This window comes from Heterodontus francisci, chromosome 4, assembly GCF_036365525.1.
Source record: "Heterodontus francisci isolate sHetFra1 chromosome 4, sHetFra1.hap1, whole genome shotgun sequence".
In the NCBI taxonomy this organism is placed as follows: Eukaryota; Metazoa; Chordata; class Chondrichthyes; order Heterodontiformes; family Heterodontidae; genus Heterodontus; species Heterodontus francisci.
The window spans coordinates 157,243,385-157,265,199 of NC_090374.1; the positions used below are offsets into that span (position 1 = coordinate 157,243,385).

Genomic DNA, 21,815 nt, shown 5'->3' on the forward strand with positions numbered 1-21,815 from the left:
TGGACACCTCAGTGGGAAACTGCGTTCCCTCCTGCGGATGGAACAGTAGAAGTTCCACACCTGCGTGTTTGTCATGCATGGCTTTCATCTTCTCTTGACTCTATCAGTTTTTCCTTTATTGATGAAGATTCCATGAAGTGATGATTTAGTAGAGTTGTCTTAATTTGTCTTTCAAGTATAATTTCCACACGTGATGGTAATCCTATGCTGATTGGTGTTGCCCTTAAGTGTACCATGGCTACACATAGATCTTTGTTTCTTGACACATCACAATCAGTGATTTGACTGTTTACTGTTCTTTCAGCTAGGCGTTTTGACCTGGGTGATGTGGTGAAGATGTGACGTGTTCACTGCCCCTTTCTTACACATATAACAGTTTGCCGGTATATTGCAGTCCATTGTCCTATATTCTTTCCTCTGGAGGGCCAAATAAGCTGAATATTGTGCTAGTAGTGTTAACAACTGATTGGCTCGAAATGTCCCTCAATTGCCACATTATGGGGAACTTGGAGAAATGTTCAGTTAGCAAAATGTAGTCTTCACCTTTTGATAGAGACCCTGTATGTTGGCTTGACTGATGCTTTTGGCATGCATCATGCCCGTTCTCTTCACTCAATTTCATTGTTAATTCCCGGCCAGCAGACAGTTTTGCATGCAAGCCTTGTAGATTTCTCTATACCCATATGACCTAGGTGCAACTGCAAACAAAGGTCAAGGCGAAGTGATTGTGGAATTGACACCTGCCTTCCCTTGAAGATCACGCCACTAGAAATGCCCAACTCATCTCGGTATGGCCAAAAGATTTTACGTTCTGCAGGAACTTGTATTGTGTCAGGCCATCCTTTGTCAATGAGTTGCCATAGCTCCATTAAGATTGGGGGTCTCAATGTTTCCCTGTAGTTCCTCACACTTCCTTTGTCTGAACCGCATCAAAACTATCTGGTATACATCTTTCAATTCTATCTCGACTTTGTCAGACTGAATGTCTAATGGAATGTCTTCACATTTCTAGTATCGGGTAGTCTGCTAAGAGTGTCTAAGGTCACCATAAGATTCCCAGGCTTTTATCTGACCTTGCAGTCATATTGCACTTTGTTGATGGAGTGGCGGACTGGCGAGTGGTTTCTAATCTGTCTCGACTACGAAATGCTTCCCAAAAAGATGTGTGAGATTGCAGACACCAGAGCTAGTGTTTCCCTTTTTAAGTTGGAATAACTTGTCTGTGTAAGCAACAAGCTTTTTGATCCAAAAGCTATCGGATGATCATCTTGGATAAGCATGCTCCAAACTGTTCAACGAAGTATCTACTTCAAGCACGGTGTCCTTATTCTGGTCATTTATACTGTAAACATGCCTCTGTCAATAGTAATTGCTTCAACAAATCAAATGCATGTTGGTGATCCTCATGCCACAGATAAGGTATATCCTTTTTAGGGAGTTTGCATAAGAGATGAAGACTCTGCAAAATTTTAAATGTAGGAGCTAGGAAATTAAATGGACCAAGGCATCTCCATAAGCCTTCCTTGTCTTGTGGATTTGGCATGGACTGGATCGCCTTTACTTAGCCGGGATTCAGTTTTATGCCTGCATCTGTGTAAATGCAACTGGAAAAAATTATGTGATCAGTGTTCACGGCACATGCCTTGCAGTTGAATACAAGGCCTGCCTTTCTGACTGTTTGCATGAGGATGTGCAGGTTACTGTCATGCTCCTCTTTTGTGCTGCCCATCACCGCTATATTGTCACCAATACAGACACACCCTAGAACATTCTCCATGATATCATCCCATATGGTGCTGAAATAAATCCTGGCTTATGGATGAGGCAAACGGTAGGCACAACAAACAAGATCTCCCAAATGGAGTACTGAAAGTACTTAACTCTTGCAAACTTTCAGAGAGATGGACTGACCAGTATCTATACTTTGCATCAGTCTGGGAAAAGAATCTAACCTTTGAAAATTTTGGATTAAGCTCCGCCAAGGTGGGAATTTTATGAGGACATTGTTTTAATGTCTGATTCAGCCTTCTAAGATCTAAGCATACCCTGATGTTGCCATTTTTTATCATCACCGCTGTTCTGGAACTGCTCCAATCCATGTGCTGCTGAACCTGCCTGATAATTCCTTGCTTCTTCCATAGTATCCAGTTCGGCTTGGAGTTTGTCCTTAATAGGGATGCTGCATTTCCTTGGTGGATCTATAGAAGGAAGGGTATCATCTTTTGGATGTTAAGTGGCTACTCCTTTGAAACTTTCCACTGTATCAGAACAATCCAGGTACATTTGTTGTGAGTCTTGGACAGATTCACTGGGATCACACTTGTTTTGGACATCTGTCTTTGACAGCGTGTCACAATTTGAAGCTTACTAGATGGCAGTAGCCCTGCAACTTCTGAACTGTTCACATTGACAATGAATGTTTGCTGTGACCACAGAATTTCTATACCTACATTCCAGCTTTAGTGATCCCATACATTTGAGTGGGGTACCATTGTATATAGTGAGTTTTATGTTTGTAGGTTGCATCATGGCTACCCATCTTGCCAGGTACATGTTTTTCAGTACTCAGCAGCGAAATATTTGCACTTGCCAATGTATTGATCCTGAGTCTCAGTTTGTGCTGTCAAGCTTTCTCTGGGCAAATGCTTCAGGAATGCTTCCTGCTGAGTAACCGAGTCCATCTAGTGGGCAATTGTTACTCTCTGCAAAGGTTGCTCACCATCAGTGGTCTCTGTTACATATGTCCGCGTCGATCTCCTGGACATGTCTGTGTTTGGATTGACCTCTTCTGACTGTATCCCTGTTCCTCTCACAAGGTGGTGATTGTCTCGTCATGTTGTGGCCTGTGATTTCTGGCCATTTTTACAGTACTAAACCTCTTACACAGCCTTTCTCTGTGCTCTTTCTTGCCACACACCTTGCAATTGTCCACGTAAATGGGACAATTTCTTGGTGGGCCAGCCTGCACTTGCCACAAATCTTGCCTTGCTGAGGTGATCTTGTTACCTCACCTATGGGCATTGTTCCAAGTGCTTGTGTACACTGTCTACTTGCGCCAATGGCCTCAAATTTCATGTCCTCTCTCAGGAGACTTTCTATAATACTCTTTTTCTTTGTCTAGTAGCTCTTCCTGAAAAGCTTCGATCAGGGTAGATGCAATGACCAATTCCAAGATCCTTTCATATAACCTCACTTCCAAAAAATCAGACCTGTCCTTTTTCATGGCATCTGCTTACAAATTGATCGAAGGACTCCTTCAATTGCTGCCTGTATGCCATTAGTTCAAGACGATGAATTTGAAAATTAATCTTGACCTCTAGCTGGCCCTCCAGTGTAGTCCAGTGTCTCGCTGCTCCTTCTGGTCCACTTCAGATAATCCCTAGGTGTTAATACGATGCAGCCCCTCGTTGCCAATTGCGATTTTTATTTTGATCACTTGTTTGTCCAGCAAGTTCCAAGAAATAGAATTCCATGTGTTGCCTGAAAAGTTGGAATTCATGGAGAAGGCTTTCTAATTCATTGATGGCTATTTGGTAGTGCGAAATTATTGGTCTGCAAGAATCCTTGGCTGGAGCTTTCCCCTTTAAATGACTTTTTTTTTATCTTGAGGCTTTCCCTGAAGGGAAAAAGAAATTGCAGGTCTCTGTGTGCGTAGGTTGGACTTCAGCCACGCCAGTGTTCAGTGCCTGCAGCACAGTCTTTGTGCCTGCAATTGAGAGACTTTGCCCATGAAGCCGTTTTGGTGGGAAAACAGTGTGCAATGGTGATGGCGCTCCGTTGCCCGAACATGAACCAACTCTGCTCACCTTTCCCAAGCCCAATTCCACCCACTTGCTTTTTCTTGTCGACAACCATCAAAATAACAACCCCTTTCATTTACTCACACCCTTGAGCACCAAATTCAGTGGATGGGTCGTCGAGTCTGACAGTGCCATGCCATCATGCTACTTCCTAACACCTTCCCCACGACAGACCTCAAGTTAACTGGCCTATAGTTACCTGTTTTCTGCCTCCACCCCCACCCCTTCTTGTATAGAGGGGTTATATTTGAAGCTCTCTGCTGGCTGAAATGTGAGAAATTTTTTGGGACAATCCAATTCCTTGTGGGCAAGATTCACTACACAAAGCCTAGTTAATCATCTTTCTTGGAGAAACTTGTTAGACTGATGCAGTAGTGTTATTTTCCATAGGAGTAGTAGGCCACTGGGCCCCTTGAGCCTGCTCTACCATTCAACAAGATTGTGGCTGATCTGATTGTAACCTCAACTCCACATACCCGCCTACTCCTGATAACCTTTCACCTCCTTGCTTATCAACTTCCTATCTACCTCCACCTTAAAAAAAATATTCAAAGACTCTGCTTCCACCGCCTTTTGAGGAACAGAGTTCCAAAGACTCACGACCCTATGACAGAAAAAAATTCTCCTCATCTCTGTCTGAAATGGGTGACCCCTTATTTTTAAACAGTGACTCCTACTTCTAGACTCTCCCACAAGAGGGAACGTCCTTTCCACATCTACCCTTTCAAAACCCCTCAGGATTTTTTATGTTTCAATCGAGTTGCCTCTTAATCTTATAAACTCCTGTGGAAACAAGCCTAGCCTGTCCAACCTTTCCTCATAAGACAACCCGCCCATTCCGGTATTAGTCTAGTAAATGTTCTCTGAACTGAACAAAGAACAGTACAGCACAGGAACAGGCCATTCGGCCCTCCAAGCCTGCATCGATCTTGATGCCTGCCTAAACTAAAACCTTCTGCACTTTCGGGGACCATATCCCTCTATTCCCATCCTATTCATGTATTTGTCAAGACCTGTACGCCCAGATCTCTCTGCCCGTCAATATTCCTAAGGGTTCTGCCATTTACTGTATACGTTCCACCTGCATTAGACCTTCCAAAATGTATTACCTCACATTTGTCCGGGTTAAACTCCATCTGCCATTTCTCCGCCCAAGTCTCCAACCGATCTATATCCTGCTGTATCCTCTGACAATCCTCGTCACTAACCGCAACTCCACCAACCTTTGTGTTGTCCGCAAACTTACTAATCGGACCAGCTACATTTTCCTCCAAATCATTTATATATACTACTGCTTCCAACATACTTACATCCTTCCTTACATAAAGAGACCAATACTGTACACCGTACTCCAGATGTGGTCTCACCAATGCCCTATATAACTGAAGCATAACATTCCTACTTTTGTTTTCAATTCCCTTCACAATAAATGATAATATTCTGTTAGCTTTTTTTAATGATCCTGCAGTTTTTTTTCTGGGAAGAATGCGGTGTGCCGTTAAGGCTGGAAAAGGAACAGTACTGTTTTAAGGCAACAAGCTCCAGCGACTGAGTCAAAGAATGCATTCTCGTTGCCGGGATACAGCCACTGTGGACCAAAGATCGAGAGATACAATGTTACAATTTAATTTTGAACTGGCTTATAGTGGAAACAGATTGCTCTAACTCTCAGATTTCATTTCAGCAGGAGCATAAATATGCAAGGACACTATTGCTTCTATTTTAAATATATCTTAGTGTTTAATAATTGTTTTTCTAATTAAACAGTTAATTTGTTGATCTAAAGACACCTGGTTTCATTCGCCTCATTTGGGGGTTAATAGATGGTCAATTTGCCTGTGGTCTTTAATTTGGAAAATTTACAATGATCTGTTCAGTGATCTATGGAAGGATGGGATTGAATCAACAGTGTTTCTCCCACCACAATCCAAATCGAATATTTTGATTGGGGGCTTTGACTTGAGCAGTCGGTTGTAACACTTGCCTAATTACTTGCTGTATCTGCATACTAACCTTTTGCGGTTCATGCACCAGGACACGCAGATCCCTCTGCATCTGAGCTTTGCAATCGCTCACCATTTAGTTAATGCTTTTTTATTCTTCCTGCCAAAATGGACAATTTCACATTTTTTATTCTCATACACTTTGACCCTCCTATTCCTTTATAGACCTCCCCTGTACTTTCTATATTCAGCTCCCTTCTCTATTGTATTATGAACCTTACATTTGTCATTAGTATCCTTTTTTTCCCTCATTTTAATCTCTATATCTTTAGTCATCCAGTAAGCTCTAGCCTTTCCTCCATGTGGGAACATGTCGCTTCTGTACCTGAACCAACTTCTCTTTGAATTCCTCTCATTGTTCAATTACTGTTCGCTCTACTAATTTTTGATTCTAATCTTTCTGGCCATTTCCCTTTTCAACTCACTGAAGCTATCCCTCTTATCTATTGTTATGCTTGATTGTTGCTTGTCCTTTTTCCATAACGGGGTGGCACAGTGGTTAGCACCGCAGCCTCACAGCTCCAGCGACCTGGGTTCAATTCCGGGTACTGCCTGTGTGGAGTTTGGAGGTTCCTTGTGCCCATTTCAGAAATTCCTCCTGCACCACCCCCCCCCCCCCCCCCCCGCCCACTTTGCCATTTACACTGCCACTTCAGTCTATTTTGGGATAATTGAAATATCCCATTTTTACTATTCTGTAGTTCTTGCAACCTGTGTACAAGTTCCATTGTTGTTCCTCAATTTAACAAAAACTTGTATTGTGTATTTAACACGAAAACTTCCCAAGGTGCTTAAAAAAAGTGATATCAAAACATTTTTGACAGTTATAGGAGACGACCAAAAGTTTGAACAAAGAGGTGTTAAAGAGAATCTTGAGAGAGAAGAGTGTTTTAGGGAGGCAATTCCAAAGTTAAAGGGCCCAGGCATGGCTGCCAATGGTGGAGCAATTAAAATTGGGGATGCTTAAGAGTCCAGACCTGGAGGAGCATAGGCATCTCAAAGACTTGCAGGGCTGGAGGAGGAAGGATTTGAAAACAAGAATGAGGATTTAAAAATTAGGGCATTGTCAGCCAGGGAGCCAGTGAAGGTCAGCAAGCATAGGGGCAGTGTGAATGAGATTTGGAGTAGATCAAGATAGGGTAGCAGAGCTTTGGAAGAACACAAGTTTACGTAGGATGGAAGATGGGAGACTGGCCAGGAGATCTTTGAAATAATCAAGCCTAGATGTAACAAAGGCATGGATGAGGTTTCAGCAGATGAGTTGCAGCAGGGTCTGGGTCATTATGATACAAAGGTGGAAGTAGACAAGTCTTGATGATGGTGCAGATACGTAGTCAGAAACTCTTCTCTGAGTGAAACACATTAAGGTTGCGTTCATAAGACAGTTACAACAAATGGAAAAGTGTGGATGGGGAAAAAAAAGGTGGGACCAAAGATGACAACTTTAATCGTCCCCATATTTGGTTGAAGGAAATTTCTGCATCTAATATTGGAGGTCGGACAAGCAGTGTGACAAATTAGACAGTTGAGGATGCACTGATGCATTAAAACACCTGTCTACCTAATTCCATTTGCCAGCACTTGGCCCATAGCCTTGAATGTTATTACGTGCCAAGTGCTCATCCAGGTACTTTTTAAAGGATATGAGGCAACCTGCCTCTACCACCCTCCCAGGCAGGGCATTCCAGATCGTCACCACCCTCTGGGTAAAAAAGTTCTTCCTCAAATCCTCCTTAAACCTCCCGCCCCTCACCTTAAACTTGTGACCCCTCGTAACTGACCCTTCAACTAAGGGGAACAGCTGCTCCCTATCCATGCCCCTCATAATCTTGTACACCTCGATCAGGTCACCCCTCAGTCTTCTCTGCTCCAGTGAAAATAACCCAAGCCTATCCAACCTCTCTTCATAGCTTAAATGTTCCATCCCAGGCAACATCCTGGTGAATCGCCTCTGCACCCCCTCCAATGCAATCACATCCTTCCTATAATGTGGCGACCAGAATTGCACATAATACTCCAGTTGTGGCCTTACCAAAGTTCTGTACAACTCCAACATGACCTCCTTGCTTTTGTAATCTATCGCTCAATTGATAAAGGCAAGTGCCTTTTTCACCACCCTATTAATCTGCCCTTCTGCCTTCAGAGATCTATGGACAAACACGCCAAGGTCCCTTTGTTCCTCGGAACTTCCCAGTGTCAGGCCATTCATTGAATACTTCCGTGTCACATTACTCCTTCCAAAGTGTATCACCTCACACTTTTCAGCATTAAATTCCATCTGCCACTTTTCTGCCCATTTGACCATCCCATCTATATCTTACTGTAACCTACGACACTCCACCTCACTGTTAACCACTCAGCCAATCTTTGCATCATCCGCGAACTTACTGATCCTACCCCCCACATGGTCATCTATGTCGTTTATATAAATGACAAACAATAGGAGACCCAGCACAGATCCCTGTGGTATGCCACTGGACACTGGCTTCCAGTCACTAAAACAGCTGTCTGTCATCACTCTCTGTCTCCTACAGCTAAGCCAATTTTGAATCCACCTTATCAGGTTACCTTGTATCCCATGTGCATTTGCTTTCTTGATAAGTCTCCCATGTGGGACCTTGTCAAAGGCTTTGCTGAAATCCATGTAAACGACATCAACTGCACTACCCTCATCTACACACCTGGTCACATGCTCAAAAAGTTCAATCAAATTTTTTTAGGCATGACCTCCCTCTGACAAAGCTATGCTGACTATTCCTAATCAAATTTTGCCTCTCCAAGTGGTGATAGATTCTCTCCTTCAGAATTTTCTCCAATAGCTTCCCTACCACTGACATGAGACTCACTGGTCTATAGTTCCCTGGCTTATCTCTACAACCTTTCTTTAATAGTGGGACCACATTAGCTGTTCTCCAGTCCTCTGGCACCTCCCCCGTGGCCAGAGAAGAATTAAAAATTAGGGTCAGAGCCCCTGCAATCTCCACCCTCGCCTCCCACAGCATCCTGGGACACAAATTGTCCGGACCTGGAGATTTGTCCACTTCTAAGCCTTCCAAAACCTCCAATACCTTGTCACTCCCTATGACAATTTGCTGAAGAACCTCAGTCTCTCTCTCTCTCTAAGTTCCATATCTACATCCTCTTTCTCTTGGGTGAAGACAGATGTGAAGTTTATACCAATGTCCTCTGGCTCCACCCACAAATTTTCCCCCTTGGTCCCTAATAGGTCCTACTCTTTAATAAAAGCAAAATACTGCGGATGCTGGAAATCTGAAATAAAAACAAGAAATGCTGGAACCACTCAGCAGGTCTGGCAGCAGATCCACAGATGCTGCCAGACCTGCTGAGTGGTTCCAGCATTTCTTGTTTTTATTTTAGGTCCTACTTTCCCTGGTTATCCTCTTCCCATTGATATAATTATAGAATATCTTGGGATTTTCCCTACTTTTACCGACCAGAGCTTTCTCATATCCCCTCTTTGCTCTTCTAATTGCTTTATAAGCTCCATCCTCCACGTTCTGTATTCCACGAATGCTTCCATTGATTTGCTCTCCTTGTATTTGCTAAAAGCCTCTCTTTTCCTTCTCATCGTACCCTGAATGTTTCTGTTCATCCATGGTTCTCTGGGCTTGTTGCTCCTATCTATTACCCTAGAGGGAACATGTTGGGCCTGTACCCTCCCCAGTTCCTTTTTGAATGCCCCCCACTGCTCTTCTGTAGATTTCCCGACAAGTAACTCTTTACAGTCAACCTTGGTCAGATCCTGTCTTCTTTTACTAAAATTCGCTCTCCCCCAATCCAAAACCTTTTTTTTGCAACTTGTCTATTTCTTTCTCCATAATAAGTTTAAATTGTACCATGTTGTGGTTGCTATCACCAAAATGCTCCCCGACCAACACATCAACCACCTGTCCGGCTTCATTCCCCAGAATTAGGTCCAGCACTGCACCCTCCCTTGTTGGATCCTCTACATATTAAGCTAAAAAGTTTTCCTGTATACATTTTAAGAACTCCACTCCATCTAAGCCCTTAACATGATGACTATCCCAATTAATGTTGGGAAAGTTGAAATCACCTAATATAATTACCCTATTATTTTTACACACCTCTGCAAATTGTGCACATATTTGCTCCTCAATTTCCCGCTGACTATCTGGGGGTCTATAATAAACACCTAGCAATGTGGCTGTCCCTTTTTTATTCCTAAACTCTACCCATAAAGCTTCATTTGATGCCCCCTCCAAGATATCATCTCGCCTTACTGCAGTAACTGACTCCTTAACTAATATTGCAATGCCCCCTCCTCTTTTACCCCCTCCTCTGTCTCGCCTGAAGATTCTATATCCCGGGATATTGAGCTGCCAATCCTGCCCCTCCCTCAACCATGTCTCCGTGATGGCTACTATATCACAATTCCATGTGTCAATCATTGCCCTTAACTCATCCGTTTTACCTGCAATACTTCTGGCATTAAAGTAGAGGCCTTCCATCCTGGTCTTACTCCCTTGAAACTGACCTCCGCTGTATTCCCTCTGACTTGTTCGCTTTCCTGTGTTTAGCTGTGTCCCTATTCTGCTAGGAGTCTGCATCCCCTCCCCCTGACAAATTAGTTTAAACTCCTCCCAACAGCACTAGCAAACCCACCAGCAAGGATGTTAGTCCCCCTCTGGTTCAGATGTAGACTGTCCCGCTTGTACAGGTCCCACCTTCCCCAGAAACAGTCCCAGTGGTCCAAGAATCTAAAACCCTCCCTCCTGCACCAACTCTTAAGCCACGCATTCATCTGTGCTATTCTCCTATTTCTATACTCGCTAGCACGTGGCACTGGGAGTAATCCAGAGATTACAACCCGAGAGGTCCTGCTTTTTGGTCTACTGCCTACCTCCCTGAATTCTTGATGCAAGACCTCATCCCTCTTTCTACCTATGTCATTGGTACCAACATGTACCTCTGCCTTATCATCCTCCCCCTTCAGGATGCCCTGCAGCCGCTCAGTGACATCCCAGACCCTGGCACCAGGGAGGCAACACACCATTCTGGAATCATGTTGACGGCCACAGTAGCGCTTATCTGTTCCCCTGACTATAGAATCCCCTATTACTATTGCTCTTCCTCTCTTTCCCCCTTCCTGTGCAGACAGGCTGCTTGTGGTGCCAGAAGCTTGGCTCTGTCCGCACTCCCTGGAGGAACCAGCCTCATCAGCCTCTAAAATGGAATACCGATTTGCAAGCGAGACCCCAGGGGACTCCTGAACTACCTGCCCGATTCTCTTGGACTGCCTGGCGGTCACCCATTCCCTTCCTTTCTCATGTCCCTTCAGCTGCGGTGTGACCACCTCTCTATACGTGCTATCCATAATGTTCTCAGACTCACAGATGCTCCACAGTGTTTCCAGCCGCCGTTCCAGCTCTGAAACCCGAGCTTCCAGGAGCTGCAGCTGGACACACTTCCTGCACACATGCTGGTCCCGGGGACTGGAAATGTTCCCGGATTCCCACATGCAGCAAGAGGAGCAAACCACGGCTTCAAGCTCTCCTGCCATGACTAAACCCTTTAAATTTAAAACTTTAGAAGATTATAATTTTAAAAAACAACTAAGTCTTGCTAAAACAATGACTTACAATTCAATCCACTTTGAAAAATACCCACCAGGACTTACTCACCAGTCAGCTGTGCTCTTTAGATACTCTCGGCTCCCCTCACTCTGAGGACAGGTAGGAAATGAAAGGAGCTCCTCGCTCCCTCCTCACCGAACTTGCTCAGTCACCAAACCTCCACTTTAACACTCTAATGCAACCCAAGTCAGCACTCCAGTGCAAACTTTAAACTTTTAAATGAAAGAAGGATCGATTAGTACTAACGAAGCAAACATTTATTTTGGTGGAAGTTTACAGCAAAGTTTAAGGCCTCGGCCCTTCCCCAACGGACAAAGTAAAATGCAACACATCAGAAGCACTTCTGTGGCTCATCTGAAATGAAAGCATTTAGTATTACAAATACAGTCTAGTATAAAAAAAATAAGCAATCAGAGCTCAGTTTACGATAACCAATGAACATCTTCACATGGAACCGTTACAGGCTGCTGTAAAAAGCAACAGCAACTACACAGTTATGCAAAAACTTAAATGAGATTTACTAGAACAAAGCAAAATGTAGAAAAATGACAATTAAAAAATGAAAGTTTCCTTACGATACTGCCTGCAATTCAACATGCAGGAACAAAAACTAGTTTTGATTATTTGGCGTTAAAGATTTGGCCTCAACAGGTTAATATAAAAAAAAATACATTATATCAACATAAAAATGCCACTGAATTACTATACACATCCAAAAACAAGGGAAACCATCACCCTCCAATCATTATATAAAACATTTTAAACAAAGGCAGGAAAAGAAACTAAATTAAAAAAATGTACACCTAGGTTCGGCAGTTTTATGTGGTAAAACACTACCATGTGCTTATTTGCTGCTATGCTTTTTTGGGGATTTTTTTTTTTATACAGATATCCAGTGTTAAATAGCAAGTTGTCTACAAATCAGAAATTACAAAATAGAGAAACAAAAGCACTCGCCCCAAACCCTCCCCCTCCCCCCCAAAACACCTGTGCTAGGTGCTACATTTTAGATTTGGTGGCAATATGCAGGCTGGAGCTGCTCAGCTTTCAGTAGCCGGTCTTGTCTCCATCTGACCATCCTCAGTATCGGCTGATGGTTGTTTCCCCAACTGCGATGCATCAGATTGATGCGGTTCACTGAAGTAAAGAGAAAGAGTAAGTACTGTGTTACATAGTCAAATTTTATTCCATTAAATGCACTGACATCAGTTTTAAAAAAGGAGACACACTGTTGTTTTCCAAAGAGGAACAAAAAAAAAATCACCTCCATCTGGCTAACTGGTGAAGTCTCCATTAATTCAAAGTGGCACTGAACCACAAAGAACATCAGGGTTCAGGTGAGAACAGAAAGTGCCGGAAATACTCAGCAGTGTGGAGAGAGAACGGCTGTGGCAAAATTCTGATGAAGGGTCACAGACCTGAAAACATTACCTCATTTTCTCACTCTTCACAGATGCTGCCAGACCTGCTGAGTATTTCCGGCACTTTCTGTTCTCATTTCAGAGTTTCAGTATCCACAGTATTTTACTTATTAGAGTAGGGTTCAGATTCTATTCCTGGTCTGTGCTAAGACACCTGATCTCAACCATGCTCCTGAGAGAGAAGAAAGAAAAGTTCTCACTCTTGATTGCCCCTCTCCCCTCCCTCCTACAGTAGATTTGAAGCAGGAATAGGATCTTGCCCAGTTCTTTATAGTCTGCATTCACTGGTAGTTTTGTCCACTGAACTGCATTTTATTCATAAAATCTGTAAGAGTACATTACTTAATAGTTTGACATTACATAAAAGTGCAATACAGTTCAGTTTCTTTCAATACAGTACACGGCACTCTGAGGTGCCTCACTACACTTACAATTACGTTATATCTGTAATATACAGTTCCATTTCATGTCAAGCATTCTCTGCTGCTTACAGCCCAAGGGGTTTTACACGGGTTCCAGCATCTCAGTGTACTATGGCGGGAAGGCCTTAGACAATGGCCTTTCCCCAATGAGCCTTTGTGGCAGCTGCCCCAAGTTTTAGTGCAACATTCAGCTGTTGACAGCTCTTTGCATTAGAAGACCAACGTTTTTTGTGCATACCAAAGACCGTCTTTCACCAAGTTGACGGTCCTGCAGCAGCAGTCGATGTTTGCCTCAGTGTGCATTCCTGGGAACAGCCTATCCAGCACTGGTGTCCTTTGCTACAGAGCTGCTCAGGAGGCACCTTGACAAAAACCACTGCATCTCTTTCCAGTTTCTTTGCAAAGGCACATTCCAGAAGTAGGTGGGCAACAGTCTCTTCCCCACTACAGCTGCCTTGAGGACAGCATGTGGTGGCACTGAGACTCTGAGTGTGCATGAAGGATCTGATGGGGAGGGCCTTTCTCAGCACCATCCAAGGCGGTGGTTGTTTGAAAGTTCTGGTGATGAGGTATTCTGCTGAATGACTTTGACAGTCTGCTTGGGGAACCATCTGACAGGATCCACCATCAGTTTGTTGGCCAACATTCTGACAGTCCCAGAAGGAGATGATGTACTGGGGAGTAGCCACTACCTATAGAAACATACCAGTTAGAGAACAGGAGAAAGAAAATATCAGGGAAAGGGATGCAGTGCAAAAGCATATGCAATATTAAGTACAAATATTTGTAATTACCTACAGTGAATACAGAAGTATGAAGGGTGCATTTCCAGACAGTAAAAGTTCCAATCTATTAGATGAGGCAGCTGTTGGGAAGACAATCTTATCAATATGGATTTGAGTTTAAATCCAGATCCTTGAACTAAAAGCACTATGGCTAACCTAATTGGTATGTGTTCAATAATAAGGCCGAATATAATTCAATTAAGACATAGAAAGCTACACAAATCCAAAAAGGGAAGCCGTATTTCCAGAGGAACAAAGCCACTAAATGTAAATTGGATAGCATTACCTTTAAGAATTTAACAAGATGCAGATTACAAATCATAACATTCTTCATAAAATGAAGTCCCACTTCTGTTATTCAATTATATTTCATTTTATAGATGTCAAAGTGTGTGTAAGAAAACAAAAGTAACCCAGGATTTAAGAATGAACCACCACAGTTACCCTGTGTGACTGTGCGTTAGCATAGTGCTTTTAGTTCAAGGATCTGGATTTAAATTCAAATCCAGATTGATAAGACTGTCTTCCCAACAGCTGCCTCATCTAACAGATACTACACCCAGAGCCCCCATAATTCTGGAGCCCCTTAAGGCCAATTTCTGCAGAGACTTCAAATTCTGCACAGGTCTTTGCAATTTCTGTGGCATGTTAAACGGTCAATATATATTTATACATTAGGAAAAGTCTATCGTGAATCCAATATTCAGATTTTATATTTAAAACAACAAGTTTTGATGGAATCACTTGAATTACAAACTTCATAGTGCTCTCCTCCTCCTTTAGGATGCTTGTTAAAACCTGACGCTTTGACCAAGCTTTTCCTCAATCAAAATCTCTCTTCCTTGGCTTGGTGTTAATTTATTGCGTTAAAGGTGCTAAATAAGTACAAGTTGTTGTTAATAGTGCCAGATTGGGAGATAAGCAGAGCGCTGGAGCAGGCAGTTAGTCAATCTGCAGCCAACCACCAGAAACCAAAAAGGAGCCAGCCATTAAAAGTCAGGCAACCACCAACAGAAAGAGAAGGTTCAGCTCCCTCAGAGAAGCAGCAGTTGACATATGAGCAGCAGAACTGAGAGACGCACTCAGCATTTGCAGCAAGCTTCTTAGTTAATACAGAAAGAGTACACCGATGCCAGCTTATGTGATGTCTGTGTTAATTAAGAACTTCACTTTGAAAGCTCTCTTACATTTCTCCCAATGACTTTTGCAGTGGTATGGAACTAAAGAGTGCCAAGAGCCTTGGCTGTACCTGACACCGCTCAGCACCAACATGCCACATGCCCCTGACTGCAAAGTGAAAAAAAAAAGTGATCTTTGCAGAATCTCTACAGGTTAAACAATCAATAGCACTTTGTGGACATCACTCGACCATCCTGCTCACCCTACCCATTTGTCAATTGACAGTTCAGAGACAACCACAAGGTCCTCAGCATGGACCATTCCATGAAGGTGGTAAGGTAACTAACAAAATTAAAAATAACCGGGGGCCACATTCAGACCCAATGGTTTTTAATCCTCCCCGAGCTTTATTCTTCAACATGCCTACCTGTTTTGTGGTGACTGCACAGAGTCGGCTTTATTCTTCTTGTCATCTCCAGGCTTGTTCTCTACCCGTTTCAAGGCGTGACCATTCTCTGCATCCTGTGATACAACTTCTCCATTCACCGTTTTAGTGGCTGACAGCAAGTGAGAAAGAGACCCATTAGTTAGACTGCAGAAGCTGCACGCATTCCTTAAACAAGGAGCTGAATATTTGACAAACTCATGCGCAACAGTGCTAGCAGTTCCAGGGACCATAACACTGAAACATTAATAAGCCACTTAAACTTCATACTGCAATAAAACGACAATAAAAAAAATTCTCCATCAATTTTCTATACTCTCCTGGAGGTACCTCCTCTCTGTCACTTGTAACATATGAACGAAGGCAGCAAGTGGTGATTGTCTATTAAACTATAGGTGGCTTCACAGCTGGGTCTCAAGCTGTCCTCACTCAATGCCCACACATTCAAATAGCAGTTACTGGCTACTAACCAGAAACAAGAGCCTTGAATGATCCTCTCCCCACCCATTGGAGTCCAGCTGTAGCACTTTTAACATCAGCACACTGATCAAATTGCAACTTTCTGGATCTGCATTGCATTTAGTAGCTGAACCTCCAGGAGAACCCCTAAACAAGTGAGAATATTTCTTCAACCTCAAGCATTAGAAAGAATTCTGGAGACTTGAAGTATGCAGTGTTTTGAGCTCAATGCTTTTCTTTCTCCTCCCTCCAGTCTCCTTTCTCCCCTGCAACATAAACCTGTGATAATAACATGTAAGTGAACACAACAGAAGGTGAAAAAAAAGCCTGCTGCTCCTAAACATCACACAGAATCCTTGGAGAATTTTCCTCAGGGACTGCCAATTGATGGGTTGGCAAGGCTCCTATGGACTGGAGAACCACACTGATAGGAGTATAACTCCTGGTTGGGCCACCCAAGCCAGACTGGTTGAAAAAGGTAGAAGCCAGATTGAAGGCCATCTCACCAGTTCTCCTGATAGGGTGTGTATCAGGGGAACAACCTGTCCACCTTTTGTTACAGAAAGAACCCAGGGAGGAGTCTGTAACCGACAGACAAATATAAACATCAAGCATGGAGAACCGTGACCTGCTGGATCTCAAGGCAACATGATACTCTGATCAGAGTCAAAGAGCTTGCTCTGGACAAACAGCAGTGGAGAAAATGGGTTGCCTCGTGTGGCACAAGGCACAGGAGACTAAGTAATTTCCACCCGCTCTCAAGAGTAGAGAACTGAACACAACTCAGTTCAGTTAATTCAGCAGTAGACAAGGGCTGCAGAAAGGATGAACCTTACCAGTCACTTGCTCCTCTGTGTTTTCAGCTTTCTTGTTAGTTTCCAGCTGATCACTTTTCTTCTCTTGCTCTCGTGCCTTAACTGCTTCCTCATGCTGTCGCTGATCAGCAAGAGATTTATTCAGTACTTGCGCAATCACCGAATCACCTTCGCCAACTAAGAACATGGATTTGAATTTGTTGTAGATCATATCTGCCTTGAACATGATATCTTGACTGGCTTTGTAGTTTCGCATCTGTCACACAAGAAAGCCAATGAAAACATAATCCTATGAAATGATCGAACAGACTTGATTAGGTTGCACAGAATAGAAATAGTTTGAGGATACAGATCCCACAGCCCAAGAAACTATACAGCAAATACCAAAATATACAGGGGCCTTTGCTTCAGTTACAAGGACAATAGGCAATTCTTGTGTCTGTCACAAGTAAAACTATGCAGAATATCCCAATATAATTTCTGTAAAATTAGTCCATACTATTGTACAAAGCCTGTATCTGCCCCAGCAGTTGAATACTTCCATCTGGAAGGCTGAAGAGAAAAATCCAAACTGTCCAAAATCGTGCACATCAATGGATCACATGACATACCTTCCTCATAGTACAGCTCATCCTTTAAACCCGTAACACGTCATTACAAGTTTCTGCGATGACGCATCAATACTCTGCCTGTATTCAACTGAAAACCTGGGCGCCAAACTTCATACAATTCCACTCTTATACTGTCCTTGGCGTTCATCACCAGTTGAAGCAGTAGTTACTGGAAAAGGAAATGGCCTGTGGAAAACATCTGTCCCGATTACAGCTACCACCAAGTGACTTAAAATCCTTCAAATGAGGCCTTTGCAGTATAAAATAGATAAATGGCTGCCTGCTCTGGGAGTAGTTAATCATAATACCAACTTTCCAAAATATTTTCTGGGAAATGGCAACATTCTGATCATTTTTTTATTTATGCAGAACAGAGTCACACAAATCAGGAAGGACACAGGCTCAATCCCTGGACTATGCTGAAATCTACTATAAACAGCAACATGAGCAGGACAAGTGGTCTCATTCTGCCAAGTCCTGGTGGACTGAGATACTTAAATGGATCAGAGATTTACAGAAGGATGTCACTTTGCTCATCATGCCTGTACCAGCTCTCTCCTAAAACAATCCAACACTAACCCCACTGCTCTGCTCTCTCCCCATAATCCAGTATCTTTCTCTGCTTCAAATGTTTTATCCAATTTTCCTTCAATAAGTGCAATGGTCTCTGCCTAAAACAACCCCCTTGGCAAAGCAATCCATGCTCTAACAACCTACTGCATAAATAGCCTCGCTCCTCGTGACCATTTTAAACTGATGACCTTTCATCACAGACTTTCCTAATGAGGACTCTTAACTGCTCACCATCTAAACCCTTTTAAAAACTTATTAAATACTCCAGTGGAAATTACCCCAAATGTCACTTCATAACTTAACTTCCCGTCCCCAAAATCATGATGCATCTAGGCTGCAAGTTCTCTATATACATCCCAGCCTTTATTGTCTTCCTCACCAAGAACAAAAGCAGACCCAGAACAGACACATAGAGTACATCACTTCTGATCCTTCTCTAATCCAAGCCTCACTCTTTTATCCTAACTCTTCCTTGTCAATCATCTGTGCTGCTACATTTTCCTCTTATACTGTATACCTTCTTTCTAAAGCAGGTGGGTGGCACCTTACTGAATGCCTTCTCAAAGTCCACATATACATACCATCCTGACATGGAACCATATCGCCATTCCTTCACTGTCACTGGGTCAAAATCCTGGAACTCCCTAACGTCACTATGGGTGTGCCTACCCCATATGGACTGCAATGGTTCATGACAGGGTAGATGTTGAGAATATGTTTCCACTGGTGGGGAAATCTCGAATTAGGGGACATAGTTACAGAATAAGGGGTCACACATTTAAAACTGAGATGGGAAGGAATTTCTTCTCTCACAGGGGGGTGTATCTATGGAATTCTCTACCTCAGAGTTGTGGAGGCTAGGTCACTAAATGTATTTAAGGAGGAAGTAGATTTTTGAAATCTCGGGGAGTCGAGGGTTATGCGGAGCAGGCCTGAAAGAGGAGTTGAGGCCTGGGACAGATCAGCCATGATCTTATTGAATGGCGAGGCAGGCTTGAAGGGTTGAATGGTCTACTCCTGCTCCTATTTCTTATGTTCTTATGTAAGAAGACAAGGTCACCATCACCTTCTCAAGGGCAAATAGGGATGGGTAATTAGTGCTGACCTAGCCAGCGATGCCCATATCCCACTAACGAATAAAAAGAAAATTCTCTTTATCCATTCAATTAGTCACATATTCAAAATGTGTCAAAAATGATTTGCTTTTAACCATTTTGTGCTGGATGCCCCAGATTAATCCACCCATTTCTAAATACAAATTTTGTCACAAATTATGGACACAAAGGACCCAGTGGACAGGGGGCATTGGCCAGGGGGAGGGGATGGATGGTGGGGAAGGAAGAAGGGAAGATATTCAAAGTGATGGCCACAATTCCTCTTGTTCGTAATCCAGTGATCACCACTGAAAAGTGCACAACCAGATGACAGTTAAGGATTCCACAGTCAACTATTCTACCAGCATTCAATGTTCAGCTTCAGAGTGCTTTCAGAAGTGGAGGGAATTAGAAGAGAGCGGAAGAACAGCAGAGCAAGCTAGGACCAATGAGAAAAATCAGCTCTAAATTCTAAACACAGCTAACCTTTTTCAGTGTTGCAATCAGTTCACTGTGTTTCTGCAGATGTTGTGGAGTAACCTGGAGGGCAGCAAGCTCATCTAAGGCCTCAATACATTTCTTTACATCCTAAAGGAACAAAAGTTATATGGGAAGATACGACATCAGTTTTGTATTTGCAGTTATTACAAGAATATGGAATCCCTAAACGCAACAATTTTTTTCTTCCTTTTAAAAAAAGTTACATTTGTTGTTAGGTTTAAAACATGGTATAACAGTATCAGTTATGTTCAATTTGTAGGACTGGAACCATATTGTAACTGGATGAAATCCTAACTCTCTTAGCACATGTCGGTGGCAATGTACTGTTGCATCATCTGCAGTATGACTGCCAGCTGGTTTCACATCAGTACAAACTTCCAGTTGCCAACATCATGCGCAAAGTGAAATGCAACAGAGGAATTGGAGCAAATAATTAAAAGGTACTTTATTCTTAAGAAGCAGAACATGCAACAATGGAACCTCAATTGACCACACTGCCATAATTTGCATTCTCAAAATATCAGTGGAGGTCAAAGCCTTCGTTCTTGTTTTGTATCAAGAAGAACTGATATTGTTGATAGAATTAATGGAATTTAATGAATGCAATATGATTTATACTATACAAAGCCATAGAATCATTGCGGTACAGAAGGCGGCCACTCGGCCCATCGAGTCCATGCTGGCTCTGTAGAGCAGTCAGTCAGTTCTATTTCCCTGCTTTATCCATGTAGCCTTGCAAGTTTATTTCCCTCAAGTACCTATCCAATTTCCTTCTGAAATCATTGATTGTCTCTGCTTCCACCACCCTCATGGGCAGCGAGCTCCAGATCATTACCACTTGTTGCGTAAAGAAGTTCTTCCTCACATTCTTGAGCCATCAGTATTTCTGAAACCGGTCATAATCTTGTACACCTCTAGATTAAATCTCCCCTCAACCTCCTTTGCTCCAAGAACAACAACCCCAACTTCTCCAACCTAATCTTGTAGCTAAATTCCTTCATCCCTGGAACCATTCTGGTAAATCTCCTCTGCAAGATTGCAAGCACCTTCACATCCTTCATAAAGTGTGACGACCAGAACTGGACGCAATACTCTAGTTGTAGCCTAACCAGAGCTTTATGAATGTTTAGTATGACTTCCCTGCTTTTGTGTTCAAGTACCTCCATTTATGAAGCCCAAGATCCCATATGCTTTGCTAACTACTGTCTCAGTATGTCCTGCCACCTTCAAAGATCTATGCACATGATAGCCCAGGTCCCTCTGTTCCTGCACACTCTTTAGAACTGTGCCATTTCGTCTATATTGGCTCCTCCTACCCCTTCTGCCAAAATGCATCACCTCTCCCTTCTATTAAATTCCATCAGTCACTTGTCTGCCCATTCTGCTAGCCTGTGTCCTGTTGCAGTCAATTGTTTTCATCCTTACTGTTTTATGCAGATAAATGTTTACTTTCCAGATTGCATCTATCCTTCATAACCCTCACCAACTGTATGGACATAATACCAGGAATTCTTTTGCATTCGCTACAGAAAATAAAGCACCACATTGGTCTGGAGTCCTTCCCGAAAACCCATTCACTCTTCTCTCTTCATCCTTAAAACCTTTCCAAAATCCTTCTTTTTGGCTCAGCTTTTGGTCACCCCTGCTAATCTCTCCCCAGATGGTTCAGTATCCATTATGTTTTCTCCCCTCTTCCAAAAGCATTATAGGGCATTTCCTCTGTTGAAGACTACATGAATGCAAGATCTTGATGATGCTAGGACATAATATATTGAAAAGCACAAGAATACACATGCCAAACTTGCAGGTGCCAGTGTAAATTGCCTGATTGAGGCTAGGCAGGTAACAATCATTAAAAGACAGACATCGTGGATTTTGGATAGAAGGTACAAAAACTTTCCTCTCGCTCATCTACAATGTCACTCAATTCATAGTTATTCGTCTGACACAATGAATGGACTAGCACAAAGCTTGAAGTGTTTAAGTTTTAGCCAATCTAGTATTAGTACTGCCGAAATAACGTGACCCTTGACAATGCAATGACCAGAGACTGGACTGGATGGACTGAACTAGCCATACTGTTTTCTCAATGGGGTCAAAGCCTTCTTTTCAGAATCTTTCAACAGCGTCCTTGTGAGAACTCCTCCAGATA

General features: G+C 42.8%; 1 protein-coding gene across 1 annotated transcript in view; it reads right to left on the reverse strand.

Annotated features, from left to right (window-relative positions):
• Positions 1 to 11,657: 11,657 nt before the first annotated feature.
• The window catches only part of psip1a (PC4 and SFRS1 interacting protein 1a), a 37,411-nt gene continuing 27,253 nt past the window's right edge, over positions 11,658 to 21,815 (reverse strand). The window contains exons 12-15 of the mRNA XM_068030434.1: positions 19,649 to 19,750; positions 16,906 to 17,140; positions 15,593 to 15,722; positions 11,658 to 12,555 (exon numbers count right to left, since the gene is read on the reverse strand). Of these exons, the coding sequence (XP_067886535.1) occupies positions 12,459 to 12,555; positions 15,593 to 15,722; positions 16,906 to 17,140; positions 19,649 to 19,750 (564 nt within the window). The 3' untranslated portion in view covers positions 11,658 to 12,458. The remainder of the gene's footprint in view (positions 12,556 to 15,592; positions 15,723 to 16,905; positions 17,141 to 19,648; positions 19,751 to 21,815) is intronic.